Raw genomic sequence first — 20,924 nt, 5'->3', positions numbered from 1 at the left:
GAGTAGTTAACAGCATGGTAAGAGATTTTTAGATGTGCAGCGTTTTTCTGTCCTTGTTAGACCCAGTTTGTGCTGCTCTCTGAAGGGAGTAGTTAACAGCATGGTAAGAGATTTTTAGATGTCTTTTCTAATCATCTATTAGCCTTATAAAATGATGAACTTGGATTAGCAGCCATACCAGGAGATTGATGCAGAGGACTGACAGTTGTTGATAGTAGGCCTCTATGCAAAAATATACATCCTTCTTTCTAAATCATCTCATTCATTTTTATTGTTTGGGAAATGCATGAAAATGTGTTTTTCTTTGGGAAAAAAACAAAGAAATTTGCAAGTGATCCCAAACTTTGATAAAGTTTATACTATCCATTGTTGATTGTTACTAACCTTACCCATGATGTAAGGTGTCATTTTCAAGGAAGTTGGCACAATAGATATTGGTCTGACTATTTGCCACCTGTTGTGCCAAGGGTGCCTCTGTTTAAATGAGTGTAATTATTCCAATTAACCTTATAAAAGCAGTGAGCTCAATGTGAGTCTCTGGTGATTGGTTCTTTTGTTGTTGCTTTCTGTCTTGTCCCTTCTCTCGGTCTACCAGGCATAGTTTATTTAGTTTTGTAGTAAAGGTTGTTCTCTAATTTCACAGTAGCGTCTGGTGTAATTTCAGCGAGGTAGCGTGTCCTTCTCCAGCATCCGTAGGGTCTGCCGGACACCCTTCTCCACCCTACGGAAGTGCAGCTTTTTCCACAGGCTCTGCTGCTGCTGACGGCCCCATTCCAGATCCCTGAGGAACACCTGAGAACGCAACACGACTGATGATGACAACGGCAATTCACCTTTAACACCAAATGATACTGCAGCAATCATAGTTTTAAATAGTTGGGACACAACATGGACATTTCATTTCCAAAAAAAAAGTACTTGAATGATAAAAACAAGTGAAAAATATAGAAGATACTTAAATGTGGCGCTAGGCGCTATATGCTAGATGCTATATGCTAGATGCTGTATGCTAGGTGCTATATACTAGATGATATATGCTAGGCACTATATGCTAGATGCTATATGCCAGGCGCTATATGCTAGATGCTGTATGCTAGGCGCTATATGCTAGATGCTGTATGCTAGGCGCTATATGCCAGGCGCTATATGCTAAATGCTATATGCTAGGCGCTATATGCTAGATGCTGTATGCTAGGCGCTATATGCTAGGCGCTATATGCTAAATGCTGTATGCTAGGCGCTATATGCTAGATGCTATATGCCAGGCACTATATGCTAGATGCTATATGCCAGGCACTATATGCTAGATGCTGAATGCTAGGCGCTATATGCTAGATGCTGTATGCTAGGCGCTATATGCTAGGCGCTATATGCTAAATGCTATATGCTAGGCGCTATATGCTAGATGCTGTATGCTAGGCGTTATATGCTAGGCGCTATATGCTAAATGCTGTATGCTAGGCGCTATATGCTAGATGCTGTATGCTAGGCGCTATATGCTAGGCGCTATATGCTAGACGCTGTATGCTAGGTGCTATATGCTAGATGCTATATGCTAGGCACTGTATGCTAGGTGCTGTATGCTAGGCGGTATATGCTAGGCGCTATATGCTAGATGCTGTATGCCAGGCGCTATATGCTAGCCGCTATATGCTAGATGCTATTTCCTAGGCGTTATATGCTAAATGCTGTATGCTAGGCGCTATATGCTGAATGCTATATGCTAGGTGCTATATGCTAGGCGCTGTATGCTAGATGCTGTATGCTAGGCGCTATATGCTAGGCGATATATGCTAGACGCTATTTGCTGGGCGCTATATGCTAGATGCTGTATACTAGATGCTATATGCTAGGCGCTATATGCTAAATCCTTTATGCTAGGCGTTATATGCTAGCTGCTGTATGCTAGGCGCTATATGCTAGATGCTGTATACCAGGCGCTATATGCTAAATGCTATATGCTTGGCGCTATATGCTTGGCGCTATATGCTAGGCGCTATATGCTAGGCACTATATGCTAAATACTATATGCTAGGCGCTGTATGCTAGATGCTATATGCTAGGCGATATATGCTAGATGCTATTTGCCTTCGCACAGATCATGAAAAAAATGATTAGTCTGACGGATGATTTCCAAATCTAGCAACCCTTCCAAAACATTGAGTCCATACATGCCGTAAGTTCCATCAGGTTACCTGAAGCTGCTGTTGTACACGCCCCCTGTCCCAGGATGACGCATTTTCCCGAATCACACTGAGAATGGGGTGCCAGTCCTCGGAGAGGTCCGAACCCTCGGTGACTGAGGCCAGGACCTTGACACGCCGACCGCTGCCGCTGTGGCTCTTGGGAGTGCCCCGGACGTACAGGGACTGCTTGCCAACATCACTCAGGGGGTTCAGATACAAACTACACAAACACGCAAAGTTTTCATGAAAAAACTCTTTTGTTACCAAGATCCATTGAAGTTGGAGTCCATTGAAGTAACTTACTGTACTGTGTGAATACTAGGATGTTCCCTGCAGGCATCCACCAGGGCCAGGGCCACATTGTCGCCGATGTTGTTGTAGGCCACGTTGAGCTCCTGGAGACCCGTGTGCTGCTGAAGCTTCTCGGCCAGCTCCAGCGCCCCTTGGTCCCCGAGTCCTGTGTGCATCAGGGACAGGTGCTTCAAGGACCGGTTCTCTGGAAGGGCCTGGAGAAGGGTGCTAGCTCCGGACTCCAGCAGAGGGTTGTCACACAGTCTGGAGTGCAGAGAGATACGCTGAGACACGGCTGGTATTTCTTTCCATTTCATTTTATTCCTATTTAACTTCAAAGTCTGTCTCCTTTTAGAGTCTCTCTAGCGGGGAAAAATAGTGCTAACAAAGTAAAGGTATGCAATATGCTAGGTGCTATATGCTAGGCGCTATATGCTACGCGCCCGTATGCTAGGCGCTATATGGTAGGCGCTATATGCTTGGCGCCCGTATGCTAGGTGCCGGTATGCTAGGTGCCCATATGGTAGGCACCCGTATGCTAGGTGCTATATGGTAGGCGCTGTATGCTAGGCGCTATATGCTAGGCGCTATATGTTTGCCGCCCGTATGCTCGGTGCCGGTATGCTAGGTGCCCGTATGCTAGGCGCTATATGCTAGGCGCTGTATGCTAGGCGCTGTATGCTAGGCGCCCCTATCCTAGGCGCTGTATGCTAGGTGGTGTATGCTAGGCGCTATATGCTAGATGCTATATGCTGTATGCTAGGCGCTATATGCTCGATGCTATATGCTGTATGCTAGGCGCAGTATGCTAGATGCAGTATGCTAGACGCTGTATGCTAGATGCTGTATGCTAGGCGCTGTATGCTACGTGCCCGTATGCTAGATGCTGTATGCTAGGCGCTGTATGCTACGTGCCCGTATGCTAGATGCTGTATGCTAGGCGCTATATGCTACGTGCCCGTATGCTAGATGCTGTATGCTAGGCGCTGTATGCTACGTGCCCGTATGCTAGGCGCTATATGGTAGGTGCTATATGCTAGATGCTATATGCTAGGCGCTATATGCTACGTGCCCGTATGCTAGGCGCTATATGGTAGGCGCTATATGCTTGGCGCCTGTATGCTAGGTGCCGGTATGCTAGGTGCCCATATGGTAGGCGCTCGTATGCTAGGTGCTATATGCTAGACGCTGTATGCTAGATGCTGTATGCTAGGCGCTGTATGCTACGTGCCTGTATGCTAGGCGCTATATGGTAGGTGCTATATGCTAGGCGCTATATGCTACGTGCCCGTATGCTAGGCGCTATATGGTAGGTGCTATATGCTTGGCGCCCGTATGCTTGGTGCCGGTATGCTAAGTGCCCATATGCTAGGCGCCCGTATGCTAGGTGCTATATGCTAGGCGCTGTATGCTAGGCGCTATATGGTAGGTGCTATATGCTTGGCGCCCGTATGCTCGGTGCCGGTATGCTCAGTGCCCATATGCTAGGCGCCCGTATGCTAGGTGCTATATGGTAGGCGCTATATGCTGGGTGCTGTATGCTAGGCGCCCCTATGCTAGGCGCTGTATGCTAGGTGCTATATGGTAGGTGCTATATGCTAGGCGCTATATGCTACATGTCGGTATACTGGGCGTTATATGTTAGGAACTATATGCTAGGTGCTATATGCTGTATGCTATATGCTAGATGCTGTATGCTAGACGCTGTATGCTAGACGCTGTATGCTAGATGCTGTATGCTAGGCGCTGTACGCCTGGCGCTATATGTAATGCGCTATATGCTAGTCTCTGTATGCCAGGCGCTACATGCTAGGTACTGTAGGCAAGGCGCTATATGCTAGGTGCTGTCATGTTTATGACTGACTTTGAATGTTGGGTGGGGGGGGGGGGTACAGAGTGATGACGCCACATCAAACATTTGGAAGTGTAAAATGTATAGTAAAGGAATGATGATGACGATGGTGATGGACAGCATAGACCCTTTCATCTTCTGAAAGTTTAAAGACTGACTTGCTCCTTTTCTGTGGATGTGGCGCCATCAAGAGGAAGTATCAGGTATAACCACTCAGCCATTCAAACCTCAACTCTGTAGTACATTTTGTTCTTCCTAATCACATATGTATAATTTTACAGATTTATGGTGAATAAGATATAAAAACACCGAAACAGCCTATTTGGGGAGAGAAAAAGCACAGATGGGCGAGTTTCTGTCATAGGAGCTGATTTTTTTACATTTATTAATCAAAGCGTGGCTCTGACTTTTTAATCAACCACTTTTAATTAACAAGAAATCACACATATGCATGGCCCCACCCACTCTGACTGACGCAATCTGATGTTAATCACACGTGCTATTTTGCATATGAATAGTAAGCATGAAAAATGAATCACATCAGAAAAAACCCTAATTGAGAAAAGTGTTTCCTTACTGTAGAACTTTAATATAAATTTTGGGGTCTAGTAGAAGATCCCTCAGGAAGATGCAGGAGTCAGGACCAAGGCTGTTATACTGCAGGCTGGGAACGACAGACACAGGCAGAGGCAACGATCACAACACAGCAAACGCATGCAGGAGTCATCAAGATTGAAGATCATCACAGGTGAAGTAGTAACCCCACATGTCCTAGCTAAATAGACCATTTGTTATATTGGACCAAGACGCGGGTGGTTGATGACACCTTCTTGCAGAGGCTTTCTGATAGCTTGTTTCCCTCGTCATTTGCATTCCTTCAGAAAGAGTTTCCCATCATGCAGAGCGGTCCAGAGCCAGTTGTTCCCAGTTCTTCATCGCGTTCGAGTCCCTTTCGGTGGAGTCTTTGTAAGTCTTTGACCACCCTGCAGCCGCTATATGCTAAATGCTGTATGCTAGGTGCTATATGCTAGGTGCTGTATGCTACGCACCCTTATACTAGGTGCTATATGCTAGGCACCTGTATGCTAGGCGCTATATGCTAGGCGCTGTATGCTAGGCGCTGTATGCCTGGCGCTGTATGCCTGGTGCTATATGCGAGGCGCTATATGCTAGATGCAATATGCTAGGCGCTATATGCTAGGCGCTATATGGTCGGCACTATATGCTAGGGATTATATGTCAGGCGCTGTATGCTAGGCGCTAGATGCTAGACGCTATATGCTAGGCGCTGTATGCTAGGCACTATATGCTAGGCACTATATGCTCGGTCCTATATACTAGGCACTATATGCTAAATGCTAGGTGTTAGGTGCTATATGCTAGGTGTTATATGCTAGGCGCTATATGCTCAGTGCTATATGCTAGGTGCTATATGCTAGATGCAATATGCTAGGCGCTATATGCTAGGCGCTATATGCTAGGCGCTATATGGTCAGCACTATATGCTAGGGATTATATGTCAGGCGCTGTATGCTAGGCGCTAGATGCTAGATGCTATATGCTAGGCGCTGTATGCTAGGCACTATATGCTAGGCGCTATATGCTCGGTCCTATATACTAGGCACTATATGCTAAATGCTAGGTGCTATATGCTAGGTGTTAGGTGCTATATGCTAGGTGTTATATGCTAGGCGCTATATGCTCTGTGCTATATGCTAGGTGCTATATGCTTGGTGCTATATGCTCGGTGCTATATGCTAGGCTCTGTATGCTAGATGCTAGATGCTAGGCGCTATATGTTCGTGGTTATATGCTAGGCGCTGTATGCTAGGCGCTGTATGCTAGATGCTATATGCTAGGCGCTGTATGCTAGGCGCTGTATGCTAGGCGCTGTATGCTAGATGCTATATGCTAAACGCTATATGCTAGGCGCTATATGCTAGGGGTTATATGCTAGGTGCTGTATGCTAGATGCTATATGCTAGGCGCTATATGCTAGACGCTATATGCTAGGCACTGTATGCTAGACGCTGTATGCTAGGCCCTATATGCAGCCGCTTTCCAAATCTTAGTTGAGAGTTTAGGTAGGCGCGAATCATCCAAACGATAAACGTGTCCTTCCCGCCTCAGTGTAGATGGATGCCTAGCTTCTACGCTCGGGACTCTTGCCGTGATTTGGCACCAATGGCGGCACTGCAGGCTTCTCAGGCGCCTGATGTCCCGGTGGAAAAGTGGTGCCGCTTCCGGATCATGCAGCAAGGTACATATACTACCTGGTACACGCTGTACTTGGTGAAGTATATGAATCTGGCATTGCACCTACGTATCATGGAGAACCACAGAGGATCCTCCAGCCAGGTCATACTAAACTGCTGATGGCCGCCATGTTTTGGTTTCTTCTCCTGCACTGTCTCTGTTAAAGCTGAGCCAAACACTTTGGGAACCCCACCCCTTGTCTGTGGACAACTCATGGTTGAGTACCATGAGTACTCATTGGACCCCCGATGCTCTCCTATCAATCATGGCATCTGGATGATAACTCGCCACTCATGAGGTTCTTTGCTGAAAGGACCTACAGGCGTGCGTACGTCAGGAGAGGTTATGCCCACTCCTACTTAGCTGTTAGCATTTGTTAGCGCAGCCGGCATTGGTCATCCAGTGCTTGGATGAAATGTAACTGCGGTTCAGTGAATCCTTGCGGACGGTCGAGGCGTTCAGTCACTCACAACCCAGCGTCTTGTGCACATGCTACATGACACATGGAAATTGAGCGCCAATTATTGAGTATGCATCAGATATGATATGCATGCACAAGACCTTTTCAAACAGCTTATGTATATCAACGTCACGGCAAACAACAGAAAGAGATTTACAAAGTCTCACTTGAGGTTCCGAGTGTGTCTAAAGGCAGGCCACAACATCTGAAGCATGTCCCGAGTCAGGAGACAGGAGGAGAGGTCCAACTCTTCCAGTTGATAACTGCAAAACACCAAAAGTACTTCCTGGAAATCTTTGCCAGTCTCGCAGACATGCAACAATCAGGCATAAGCAGTTTTTTTTTTTTGTATAAACTTTGCTTGTTGTTGGTTTAGCAGCCACCTTTCTCCCAAAGTCCCTACTTACACTTTTTCATCATGCAAAAACTAATGTATGCTGACTTCTCTTTACATCTAGCTATATATAATACCCTGGTTTGAGTGTTTGAGTCTGTCTGGTGACGGAATCTGGAGGATCTGAATCAGCATGTTTGGTATTTTGGCAGCTATATATTCGCAACTATTAAGTGGTTCTCTTTAGGGACAACTGATTACCGTACATAGTTAGGGGCGGGCCTAGAGTAGGTGCCTCAAACATAGTCCGGCTCACAAAACTCTGGTTGACCTACCATAGTACCAGAATCACCTTTCTAGTAGTTGTAAACAGAAGCGCTTGGTTTCTGGTGCTTGGAACATAAGAACTCATGGATAATAAATGATGTACAAGGTAACTGGCACCCTTGGACAGCAATAGGAGAAGAGATCATGAGCAACCTTCTGGACCTTCTGGAGACTAGCCCTAACCCTACATGGGATGCCTTGTGAAGACCTTGTGTAGGAAGTAGTGTCGCTTGGTCATTTCAGTGCACAAATTGTAAGAAATCGTGTTGACCATCTGAGGTGGCGGTGTTAGGTGTATTATGTTTTTGTATTAGCGAATATGACTACAATATGAGTTAGCTTTAACCAAAACGTACCTGGAAGGGGCGCATGAAAGCACAGAACTCAGCACAAAGCATTTGAGTGAGGTCATGCGTATGTTGTGAAGGCGGATGGCTCTGATTGAAGTCAGGACCTCAGCGGTCAGTCTGGGATTTTGGAACTCGTACAGAAGAACCAACAGATCCATCAGCTCCTCTGGTGGCTGCGGCTTGTTGATTTCTGGCGTCACAAAATGCAACGTGTTACATTTAAAGACTTCAGTCTAGACTCGCTTGTTGTCTTAAATAGTGTGGGTGGGGGTGCTTATTCCGCAACAATACACACTCTCGATTGTACTTAAAATTATTCAACAGCCTTTAACTTTATTAGAAAAAATACTGACCATTTCATGTGTTGAGCATTTGAATTTTTTGTTTTTGTTGTTTGAAACATACATTTTTGGGTGTCAGGAACGGGTGGATTGGATTGATACTATTTCGAATTGATTGGGTTCAATTACGTTTTGGTTTGAGCCCAGACCTTCACTAACCAAGGTTCCTTTGTAAAAATCTTAACAACAGAAGCATCAAAACTTTTCTACTTTTGGTAATGCTAATGGTTTGATTTCATTAAAACATGCATCAGATTCCAATTGAGTGCATCCCATAATCAGTTCCCAGTTCCACATGTCCAGAAGGAGTAGGAAGAAGCAAAGCTTATTAAATCCTACCCCTCCATCTGGTACTTTTACAATCACTAACTGTTTCATTTGTTCACTTCCTGCTTTCCATAGTACAGTTTAAGTTTTTTTATTTTTATTTTTTAAAAACATACATCCTTGTATTTAGCAAACAAGGATGGAGAGTCTTGAACCAGTAACCACTAACTGTTACATTTGTTCACTTCCCGCTTTCCTAATATAGTTTATGTGTTTTTATTTATTTTATTTTTGTCACGTACCAAAGTACGAGGTGATATGACCACCATACAATGACATAATGGGTACCATAGTACCATAGTCAATATAGTGATATATAGCATATATATTTATTTTATTTATTTATTTATTTTTATTAATTTTTATTAAATTTTTTTTAGTTTAAAAAAAAATTCTTTTTTGTCCCGTACCAAAGTACTCGGTGATATGAGCATCCAATGACATAATGGGTACCATAGTAAGTGTCAATATAGTGATATGTATAGCACATCATGACTGGTTCAAGACTCTTCATCCTTGTATTTAGCAAATTTATTTTATTTATTCATTTATTTTTGTTGTTAATTTTTTTATCTTTATTTTTTTTTTGTCCTGTACCAAAGTAGGACATTCCATGTCCTAAGAACCAGATTTGGCCGCCGAAGACCAGGTCGCTTTTTAGCTAATTGCTTATTTTTAGCCTTATGCATTATTTTAGCTTATTTTATTTTACCTTTGGTAAAATAATTTATTCACATTTTGTGTATTGGGGATGCTAAAACCAATCCGATGTAGTTCATGCTAAGCCAACATGCTAACCATCCATAATTGGGAAGTAGTAAGACTCAAGTGTGATTATTTAATTTGAGGTATTTTAAAGAATATTTTTCTTTTTTTCTCTCACTGAAACAATACCATAACATTGATGTTTTTATATCCATGTTAGCCTGTGATGACTGGTGTGGTGACTGTTTAGTTGGACTGGTTTCTTTCTTTCTTTGAATAATCTAATAATCAACTGGTTGCTCTTGGCACGTGCTTGGATGGGGGCTTTTTATTCTCTGCAGACAAGGAATAATATATGTTTTGTTGGGATGAGGTTGGAATTCTGGTGTTTAGGGGGGTGGGGGTTGGTCAATTCGGCTTGACAATGATAGGAATCTCTGCTGAACAATAGCGGCACACTGCTTTTGTCTTATCCACTGGTCTTTGTTTGTTTACGTATTTCACCGGGAAGGTGGAGCACTCCCAAACAGGAGACCCGAACGGAAGAATAGCTTACCTCGGACAAGGTATTTCCGAAGAGCTCGTGTAATCTGAGCCACGGTGGAACTCTGGATGCCGCATCCGAGTTGCTGAAGGAGGACGCGGTTCCCGTAATGCAGCAGTCCACCCATGAAGATGGGGTAGAGCTCAAACGGCTGAGCTTCGCTTTGCTGCTGTGACGGCGGGCCGTGGACTCCCAGGAGGCTTTGCTCCACCTGATCGAGGACGTCCTCGTTGTGGCTGTCCTCCTTTCGGAACAGCTCGGCAGCCATCGTCCTCGCGATGTTGCCTTTGCTTTTAGTGCTGATTTTCTCATAAAGTTTTGGAAAAAGCTTCAGTAGGTTGAAGACGGCGAAGATTCTGAGAGGGATGAACTTGGAGAAGATATTGACAATGGCGCTGACGTCCTCGGTCGCCTGACCGATGGCCACAGACACTTGCTTGGTCAGCTTCTCCAGAGCAGATTTATTCTCCCCCAGAACCACGTAGAGGGCGGCCAGGTACTCCTGCATGGCGGGAACGGCAAACACGTACCTCCTCTCGTCGTGCTCGCTCAGCTCTGCCGGCAAATGCTTGGAACTTTCAACGCAGGGAGCCAGGAAGAAGTCGAGCACGTCTGTTCGGAAGACGGCTAGCTGACGGAGCTCCTCGTCCGTTTTGGTCTTCCCGCCTATCCATTGCTCCAGCTCGTTTTCTGAGAATGACGTGCGTTTGTATGTCACGCCGTCGTAGGCCAGTTTGCCAACCGTGCGGACGACATACAGCATCAACGAACTGTGTTGATCCTGAGTTGGTGGACTCGGCCCAGTTGCTTTGCCCAGTACCTCCCCTCCGAAGTTGAGCCTGAGGAAACTGGTGTATATGCCAGTGAGGGTCCGAATGGGCGCATTGGCGTCGGTGAAATGCAGGAAGTGCAGCGTGGCGCACGTGAGCCAGCAGTAGGAGGGCAGAAAACAGGCCGCGGCCAACTGGCTCTCCCTCTGGAGGTTGAGGTAGAGCAGCTCCACGAGGGCCTGGGCTTCATGGGCCCTTGCAGGTTCCCCGCTTTGCTGCAGCAGGCGGCTGGTGAAGTAGGCGCGCTGGCGGTTTGGGTCATTGAAGCCACAAATCTGGGCGTAGCGATTCACGTATTTTGTCGGGATGCGGTCCAAGGCAGACAGCCTGGTGGTCACGAGGATGCTGGCCTGAAAACAAACACAACACAAACAAAAATCAACATAAAGGGAACGCTTTTAAATCAAAAATTATAAAAAAAAAAATCAATCATTATTAAAAAAAAAGAAAACCCTTAAACTGTTTTATGGAAAGCAGGAAGTGAACAAATGTAACAGTTAAACAAATTAAAAAAAAAAATAATAATAAAAAATTATTTAAAAAAAAAATTAAAAATTATTAAAAAAAATATTTAAATTTGTCTTTATTAATTTTAAAAAATACAAAAAAATATTAAAAAAAATACAAACATTTATTTAAAAAAATACAAAAAATATTAAATAAAGAAATAAATAACTTCAATTATATTAGGAAAGCAGGAAGTGAACAAATGTAACAGTTAGTGATTGTAAAAGTACCAGATGGAGGGGTAGGATTTAATAAGCTTTGCTTCTTCCTACTCCTTTTGGACATGTGGAACTGTGAACTGATTATGGGATGCACTCAATTGTAATCTGATGCATGTTCAAATGAAATAAAACCATTACCATTACCAAATAAGTGGCATATTGACCCCAATATCAGACCCTTTTTCAGTCTTTTTTGAAATAAGTGGTATAATTTTTAGCTGCTCGACCATTATCTTCATATTGGCATCATAACTCCTCTGTTATTTGCTAACGAGAGCTACTCAATCTTACCGATATAAGATATTGTCTGGTACTTGCTTAGCAATGCCCATATTAGCAGCAGCACCTCGTCTCGCAAACCAATGGCAGGTCAAATCTTGTTTAATTATTTTTAACACATTATAAAAAAAAATAAAATCTTTTTACATTATAAAAAAATGTAACACATTATGCTTCTTTGTATACTTCATTATATTTTAATATTTTAATACATTTACAAATAACAATCCCATGAAATAACTTTGGCAACAATGCAAATTTGAAAGCTGCACATTTCTATGTGGCACAAACATCCGTGTAAGAGCAAAGTAAAGTGCAAAGTACGACACTCTGCAAGAATACAATCAGTGACGTTACTGTATGAATTCTAGTTGCTTATTATTTTGCTACAGGTAAGCTAGCTGCGTCCGAATAGACGTTAAGATCTTTATGATCATGTAAAGCGTGTCTTTGAGCGGGTCTGTGTGAGTGACAGGATGAAAAGCTCTGACTCACTTGGGGAGAAGTCAGAAAACGGGATCGTCTAGAACAAATCTTTCGACTCCAAATATAAGGCCGCCCCCCTCTTTTTTGAGAAACACGGGTCTCAAATGGTCATATCGGGGTCAATACAGTATTTGACGCTGTATTACCTCAGGGAGCAGGTACTTTCTTAACAAGTTGACCACAACTGCACCCGCAGGCAGAGCCTCATTTGGGTCACTGCAGAGCTCCGTGGATCCAATCCGGAAGTCAAGTTTCATCTTTTCCATCCCATTAAACAGAAAGAGAACATCCTTAGCCTGGTTTCCCTCCCCGCTCAGGAGAGGGTGCCTTTTCAAGTGAAGGTACTTCCTAGCCACCAGGTCCCTCAAAGACGCCACCCTTGGGAAGACAGACCACAAACAACATCATGGAAACGTCAGAGTGGAGGTCTATTAACCTGAAGCTTAAGGGTTCCCCGCTGCTCTGTGGAAGTACCGCCGGTCCTCGCCTTGCTTGCAGCACTTAAAAATGATAATACTAAAGAAAATGGAACAAGAGGCTAAGTATTTCATTACACTTATACAGCAAGAAATTAGTGTATTGTACTTTGATTCCAGCTCATATGCTAACTGATGCTAACTGACCTTTGGAATTTGTCACCATTTCCTCACACCAAAAACAGGCCTTGACTACGTTTATAATTGCACCTAATTAGGGTAGGACATCGAGAAAAACTTTCACAATCACTAACTGTTTCATTTGTTCACTTCCTGCTTTCCATAATACAGTTTAAGGGTTTTTTTTAAACATACATCCTTGTATTTAGCAAACAAGGATGAAGAGTCTTGAACCAGTCATGATGTGCTATATATATCACTATATTTACACTTACTATGGTACCCATTATGGCATTGGATGCTCATATCACCGAGTACTTTGGTACGGGACAAAAATAAATAAATAAATAAATAAAAATTAAAAACTAAAAAAACATTAATAAAATTAATTAATAAATAAAATAAATTTGCTAAATACAGATGAAGAGTCTTGAACCAGTCATGATGTGCTATATATATCACTATATTGACACTTACTATGGTACCCATTATGGCATTGGATGCTCATATCACCGAGTACTTTGGTACGTGACAAAAAATATATATATAAAAACTAAAAAAAAATTAATACAATTAATTAATAAATAAAATAAACTTGCTAAATACAAGGATGAAGAGTCTTGAACCAGTCATGATGTGCTATATATATCACTATATTGACACTTACTATGGTACCCATTATGGCATTGGATGCTCATATCACAGAGTACTTTGGTACGTGACAAAAAATTAAAAAAAACTAAAAAAAATTAAAAACTAAAAAAAAATTAATAAAAATTAATAAAATTAATTAATAAATAAAATAAATTTGCTAAATACAAGGATGAAGAGTCTTGAACCAGTCATGATGTGCTATATATATCACTATATTGACACTTACTATGGTACCCATTATGGCATTGGATGCTCACATCACCGAGTACTTCGGTACGAGGTACATTATTATATATAAAAAAATCAATCATTATTTAAAAAAAAACAAACAAAAAAAACCTTAAACTGTATTATGGAAAGCAGGAAGTGAACAAATGTTACTGATTGTAAAAGTAAAGTGTATTATGGAAAGCAGGTCCAGGTAAAACAGTGGCACTGCTTCACACATAACCTGGAGATCACATTCAAGTTCTTTATTTACAAATATGACGCGTTCAGTTCAGCGTTCTTCAAAAAATGAACGCCCCCTTTTGAAGTCGTCCATGCACGACGCCGGTGCGGATTCACCAGGACCTGAAGAGAAAACTCCCACAAGCGCAAGGAGAAACCATTAGGTGCGTTTGACAAACTGCCTTACTTTGTCAGCTCACCAAGATCCTCACAAGAGAACGGAATCAACAGCTTGAAGTGGCTCAGCGTGGTCCCGGCGCACCAATCCAGCACCAGCTTTCGGACAACTGTGCTTTTTCCCGTGCCCACAGCCCCGTACAGCAGCACGTTGACTCCTCGGTCCTGGCTCCGCTCTTCCGTGACGTCAAAAAGCTGTTCCACGCCGACGGAGGTGCCGGAGGAAGCCCGGACTTTCAGGGGGGAACCCAGGAGTCCTACTCTTTCCTCCGGCTTCCTCTCCAGGATCAGCGGATCCACGTGCATTGTCTCCGGGCTGAAGTATCCGCCAAACTGCTTCTCCTCCTGGGGGAGGTGGCTGAACCACAGGAACAGCTTTCTCTTGTGGATCTCCAGCTGATCTACAGTAGGACAATAACATGGAAACATTGGATTGTGTTAGCATATCTTACACCTATTCAGCCTGTTCTCTATTCTTTTATTGTTACAACTTGCCTTCCAAGAGGACCTAATGTCTGTTTTGGTCAAGTAGTTTGGAAAATAAATTACCTGCAAAAAATACCACTTATACTCCAATGCGACTTATGTATGTTTTTTTTCTACATGACTATGCATTTTTGGCCTTGTGCAACTTATAGTCCAGTGCAACTTATGTATGATTTTTTTGTACCTGATTATCCATTTTTGGCCTTGTGCGACTTACACTCCAGTGCGACTTATGTATGTTTTTTTCTACCTGATTATGCATTTTTGGCCTTCAGCATCTTATACTCCAATGCGACTTATGTATGTTTTTTTTCAACCTGATTATGCATTTTTGACCTTGTGTGACTTATGTATGTTTTTTTCTACCTGATTATGCATTTTGGCCTTCAGCATCTTATACTCCAGTGTGACTTATGTATGTTTTTTTTTCAACCTGATTATGCATTTTTGACCTTGTGCGACTTATGTATGTTTTTTTCTACCTGATTATGCATTTTTGGCCTTGTGTGACTTATACTCCAGTGCGACTTATGTATGTTTTTTTCTGCCTGATTATGCATTTTTGGCCTTGTGTGACTTATACTCCAGTGCGACTTATGTATGTTTTTTTCTGCCTGATTATGCATTTTTGACCTTGTGCGACTTATGTATGTTTTTTTTCTACCTAATTATGCATTTTTGGCCTTGTGCAACTTATACTCTAGTGCGACTTATGTATGTTTTTTTCTACCTGATTATGCATTTTTGGCCTAGTGCGACTTATGTATGTTTTTTTCTTCCTGATTATGCATTTTTGGCCTTTTGCGATTTATACTCCAGTGCGACTTATGTATGTTTTTTTCTGCCTGATTATGCATTTTTGGCCTTGTGTGACTTATACTCCAGTGCGACTTATGTATGTTTTTTTCTGCCTGATTATGCATTTTTGACCTTGTGCGACTTATGTATGTTTTTTTTCTACCTAATTATGCATTTTTGGCCTTGTGCAACTTATACTCTAGTGCGACTTATGTATGTTTTTTTCTACCTGATTATGCATTTTTGGCCTAGTGCGACTTATGTATGTTTTTTTTCTTCCTGATTATGCATTTTTGGCCTTTTGCGATTTATACTCCAGTGCGACTTATGTATGTTTTTTTTCTTCCTGATTATGCATTTTTGGCCTTGTGCGACTTATACTCCAGTGCGAATTATATATGTTTTTTGTACCTAATTATGCATTTTTGGCCTTGTGCGACTTATACTCCAGTGCGACTTATGTATGTTTTTTTCTACCTAATTATGCATTTTTGGCCTAGTGCGACTTATGTATGTTTTTTTAAACCTGATTATGCATTTTTGGCCTTCTGCGATTTATACTCCAGTGCGACTTATGTATGTTTTTTTTCTTCCTGATTATGCATTTTTGGCCTTGTGCGACTTATACTCCAGTGGGCCTTATGTATGTTTTTTTCTTCCTGATTATAAATATTTGGCCTTGTGCAACTTGTATGTTTTTTTCTACCTGATTATGCATTTTTGGCCTTGTGTGACTTATACTCCAGTGTGACTTATGTATGTTTTTTTCTACCTGATTATGCATTTTTGGCCTTGTGCGACTTATACTCCGGAGCGACTTATGTATGTTTTTTTCTACCTGATTATGCATTTTTGGCCTTGTGCGACTTATACTCCGGAGCGACTTATAGTCCATAAAATAGGGTATTACGCCCCTCATAAATGACCCCTGTGGAGTGGGTAGACTGCGTATAAGCTCACAAGGCATAAATCCTTTTCAGAATGAGCTGCTCACCTGGTTCCGATGCAGTGGAGGAGACATTCCTGACATGAAATCCAGTGCCTGGATAGAGACAAACATCTGCTCTCCTCTTCCACTTCCAAAGTGCAACCAGAAGACTCGCCCGTGGACTGTAAGAGAACACTGCTAAAGTCATTCATGTCCGTTTTGCAGGCACTCATTCGGTTTTTGCAGAAAGACTACCAAGTTTGATTCACCTGGTAATTTTGCACTCAAGTCCAAGTCTAAATGTATTGGTTGTTAGTCTACTCTATAGGATACTCCACTCACACAACCAGAAAGGTCACATTCAGTGGGTATGATTTGGTATAGCTAGCTTGCTTGCAGGTTGGAGCAAGCCCCAAAGGCCTTGGCATCTATGAAAGCAAATGATTATTATTATATCACGCCTTATTTAATCCAAACCTGTTCAGGGCTGCTCATACACCATACAGTACATACGGTAATTGATTTAAATTAATACTTTTTAAAAAAACAAGTGTTAACTGGCACCATTAAAAATCAAAACAGTTCCGGGATGGGATTTCATCATCTAATTGTCATGACTGGTTTATTTTTAGGACAGTGAAACAATACAGGTAAGTACAGTAGGGAAGTCCTGGTTCACATTTTTTGGCTTCCAAGCCGATCCTATTTTTTTATAGTCTTGCTGACTCGATCCAATCCTTTTTTTTTTAATAGTAAACTTGTTCATTCATTCATTTTCTATACCGCTTATCCTCCTGAGGGTCGCAGGTGTGCTGGAGCCTACCCCAGCTGTCTTCAGGCGAGTCAGGTCCCGAATCCAATCCATCCAATAAAACATAAAACTGGAAAAAAATTAGCATGCAAAATACTTTTATCATGAGACTAATCATTTGGTGTGGTTATAGATCAAGTTGTGGCGTGATTTACAATATACAATATTCTTTTTTTTTTTAGTAATTTATTGACGGTGCCTAATGGTTGGAGCTGCACTTCCTGTGCCATGACAGGTCATGTGAACCTCCAACATAACTTCCTGTCCTGTACACACCTGTCCGCTAGGGAACACATGTAGTTTTATTTACATCTTAAATGGCTCATTTCCTCTTATTATGTCTACTATATTGGGTAATATAAGTGTAATACTAATATAAAGACATTAAAAGCCACCATTATGATACACTAATGAGACAATAACCATAGCTGGAAATACGCTTAGAATACAAATGTAAAGGTGACTCTGTGGGTGTTATTTTATGTCTAAAGAGCTCTAATAATGTTAAAAGCAACATTTAGAAGATTGTAAACCACAATAAATGAATTAAGGATGACTGCACTGAGAAGAAAATATTGTATAAAGCATATCAGATTATGCGGTTTATCTTTGAATAATCTGATAACTCCAGAAATCGGATCCCATTTTTAGTGCCCATGACGACTTGTACAGTACGTAAACCTCTGATGACGACTGGAAGTAACTCAGTGAGCTTCTTTTCAGGTAAAGTCAGACAGGTCTGTGCACTTATTGAGAGCACGTATTAAAAGATTATACTCGGGTTTTGGAGAATGGGTGTGACTTGAACATGTTTCATAGTACAACAGCCCTCATGGAAACGGGCCTCGGAGAATGCACATTCTGTTATTGAGGAACACTTGGTTGAGTTGCCAGCGCATGTGTAACTGACTGCAACTTTAGTCTTTCCCATCTAAAGACATCTACCTGGAGACATCTACCTTTTCTAATCTTTCACATTGTAATTCATTCTAAATCAAAACCGTTCCATTTTCACCCCCAAAATGAACTACTGGCATGCCGTCTATTAATTCCATGACAATGTGGAGTTTTAAACCGCTCCCTGTTTGCATGCACAGGCCTGTTTTACGTCATGGCAAAGCTTAGTTCCTTGAGTTGCCATTAGGCGCCATGGCAGGATAGAAATTAAACTGCAGGCTGGCTGAACATTAACGTTCGACCCGTCACAATCGTAAACATGAAAGAAAGTAACATTCAATGCCTCATCTTTACGGTGAATGGGTGGTTAACGTGCAAGCCTCAGAGCTAGGAGATCTGAGTTCAATTCCAGTCTCGGGCATCTCTGCGTGGCGTTTGCGTGGGTTTTCTCCGGGTACTCCGGTTTCCTCCCACATTCCAAAAACATGCTAGTTGCTAACTGGTGACTCCAAATTGTCAATAGGTATGAATGTGAGTGTGAATGGTTGTTTGTCTATATGTGCCCTGTGATTGGCTGGCCACCAGTCCAGGGTGGACCCCGCCTCTCCCCCAAGACAGCTGGGATAGGCTCCAGCACCCCTTATAGTAGAGACAAACATATAGTGGATAAGCGGTATAGAAAATAAATGAATGATTTTTACAGATGGATATCCATCAGGTCTGTTGCCACGGTAACCATAACTTGGCTTTTGGCAATATTTTCCCTTTGCATTTTTGTTTTTAAATGTTTTGGATCATTTGCAGTATTTGTAATTCAACCACCGTACCAAAATAATATATATTTACTCTCTTTACTCTTTACTTTGCATTTCACTTCACTTCAAAATCCCCCAATGTTAAGGAGTACGGCGAAGGCGTACCATGCAGGAAAGCATTATCATAATTAAAACTTACCTCTGCAGTAATGAGCTCATCCTCTGCTGCTATGCCGGTATTTCTAAGCTGTATGGAAAAAGATACAGCAACAGTAAACATAAAACATCACGTACTCTTCAATAATATTCTGTATGCTAGGTACTTGGAAAAGAACCACGCCTTCCGTTTGGCCGCCGTTTCTTCCCGTTATGTGTGACAAACAGATGACCGTCAACAGCTTGATTGGATATGAACTTTCTCCATAACCCTCTCACCCCCACGCCTGATAAACTATTACTGTAAGATAACATGTCCTCGGTAATAGCGGTCACAGTCAAATGACCTAAAAATAACCTACGTGTCAAACCTGTGGAAATCTTACCTTTTTGTCTGCAGCGCCACGGTGTCCAAAATATGTCACTGACTATTCTCTGTCATTCATTCGGCAACTTTTCTCCATCTTTGTTATCGTAAGTGGAGCCTATTCTATACACGATACGCTGCCATACTGTACCATGTCTGACCAAGTGTCAGTCTCCTTCCAAGCAGGAAATGACTGCACCGCGCATCCGATAAACCTTCAAAATAAAATAGAATGCAGCCTGCAAGACACGACGAAACCCGAGGAATCGACTTTATTGTTTATAATATTTATTATTAAAGGCAATTAAGTGTCGCTTACCTTTACATGTACATCGTACAGGAGTTTAAATGTGTTTTATTTTGAAAAACGCACCGACGAAACGGATGTGAGTCCAATTAAGCCCACAATGTAATAGAATGTTGTTATATGTAACATACAGTTTCAATTTCAGATTAAAAGGATCAACTCGAACGCTGCACAATACCAAAGCGAACTCATTCGGAGGGTTAAAGCGAGCATTATGAAGATTTGGAGGAACATTGGACGTGTAATTAGAAAGTAAACTAAGCAGGATAGCAATTTGTCTGCCACTCACTTGCATATAGCTCGATAGCTTGACATATTGGTTGATTTTACTGTTCCCTGGCTATTTATCTGTAGCCAGTGGTCGTAGTAGGCATTTTATAAAATTCTCATTTTCATGAGAGGAAAAATATTCAGAGTGAAAGACGTTCATGTGCTTTTATTTTGAATAAACCCCTAGCGGAAGCAATATGAGAAGTGATCGTCGTCAAACTCTTGACGGTAGAGATGTGATTTACGGCTCTTTCACAATGGAACGCGGTTATTGAAGAGTCATTCAATATTCTGTCTCGATATATTTATTTATTTGCAAGTCAATTGTAAAATTTCTAACAAAAGAACATTTACAATTTTTACAGAAATATTAAAAAAATTATTATATATACCTTAAAATGTACATACAGTTGTCCCTCACCACAGTTTGAATTGCACGGCTTTATTCTATCAGTTTTTTTTCAAAAATATATGAATTAATAGCTGTTTTGTAGTTGAATACGTCCTATTATTAGTTTTAAGAGATTGCAAATTGATGCAATTTTTTTTAATTTTATACCAAAGTTAAGCATTTCTTAAGCATAAAAAATGTCTGAATGAACTAAAATACATTCATGAGGCATTCTGTGTGGCAGTAATGCTACTGTAATGTTTGGTGAGATACACAAACACCAGACTTACACAACTGCAGGTTTGAATGATCTCATTCATTCATTATTTTCTATGCCGCTTAATCCTCATTAGGGAAGTGGAGAACATTCTGGACTAGTAGACACATAGACAAAAAAATTCATTTATCACAGAGGTTCTATGTGGGACCAATTAACCGTGATAAATGAGGGCTTAGTGCAACATAATTTTTTTGTTTTTTGCTAACTTTTGACTTTATTCTTGTAAATTGACACTTTATTATTTTAAATCTTTGGTTAATTTAATACACTGTCTTAACAGGTACGCCTGCTTCTTGTCCCCTCCC

At 41.6% G+C, this 20,924-nt stretch overlaps 1 protein-coding gene across 1 annotated transcript; it reads right to left on the bottom strand.

Annotated features, from left to right (window-relative positions):
* Positions 1 to 606: 606 nt before the first annotated feature.
* nlrx1 (NLR family member X1) lies at positions 607 to 19,541 on the bottom strand. Its single transcript, XM_058080482.2, has 12 exons — positions 19,391 to 19,541; positions 19,048 to 19,095; positions 16,452 to 16,567; positions 14,184 to 14,574; positions 12,443 to 12,674; positions 9,986 to 11,153; positions 8,063 to 8,246; positions 7,213 to 7,308; positions 4,907 to 4,993; positions 2,490 to 2,741; positions 2,196 to 2,406; positions 607 to 792 (listed from the first exon to the last, which is right to left on the bottom strand). Exons 2-12 carry the CDS (start codon positions 19,065 to 19,067, stop codon positions 661 to 663), a joined length of 2,889 nt encoding a protein of 962 aa, XP_057936465.2. The 5' UTR covers positions 19,068 to 19,095; positions 19,391 to 19,541; the 3' UTR covers positions 607 to 660.
* Between the last annotated feature and the right edge of the window lie 1,383 nt (positions 19,542 to 20,924).

The sequence above is a fragment of the Doryrhamphus excisus genome, linkage group LG8 (assembly GCF_037039965.1).
Source record: "Doryrhamphus excisus strain RoL-2023G ecotype Guam linkage group LG8, RoL_Dexc_Guam_v1.1, whole genome shotgun sequence".
Taxonomy (NCBI): Eukaryota; Metazoa; Chordata; class Actinopteri; order Syngnathiformes; family Syngnathidae; genus Doryrhamphus; species Doryrhamphus excisus.
The sequence above is the reverse complement of the archived record's forward strand: the minus strand, read 5'-3'. Positions and strand labels throughout refer to the sequence as shown.

Coding starts and splice junctions, on each gene's coding strand:
- nlrx1 (XM_058080482.2), bottom strand. CDS start 19,067: ATGAGCTCATTACTGCAGAG. Junction 7,309..8,062: donor CTTTCATGCGCCCCTTCCAG/GTACGTTTTGGT, acceptor GGTGTTTTGCAG/TTATCAACTGGAAGAGTTGG. Junction 2,742..4,906: donor ATTTATATTAAAGTTCTACA/GTAAGGAAACAC, acceptor TCTGCACTCCAG/ACTGTGTGACAACCCTCTGC.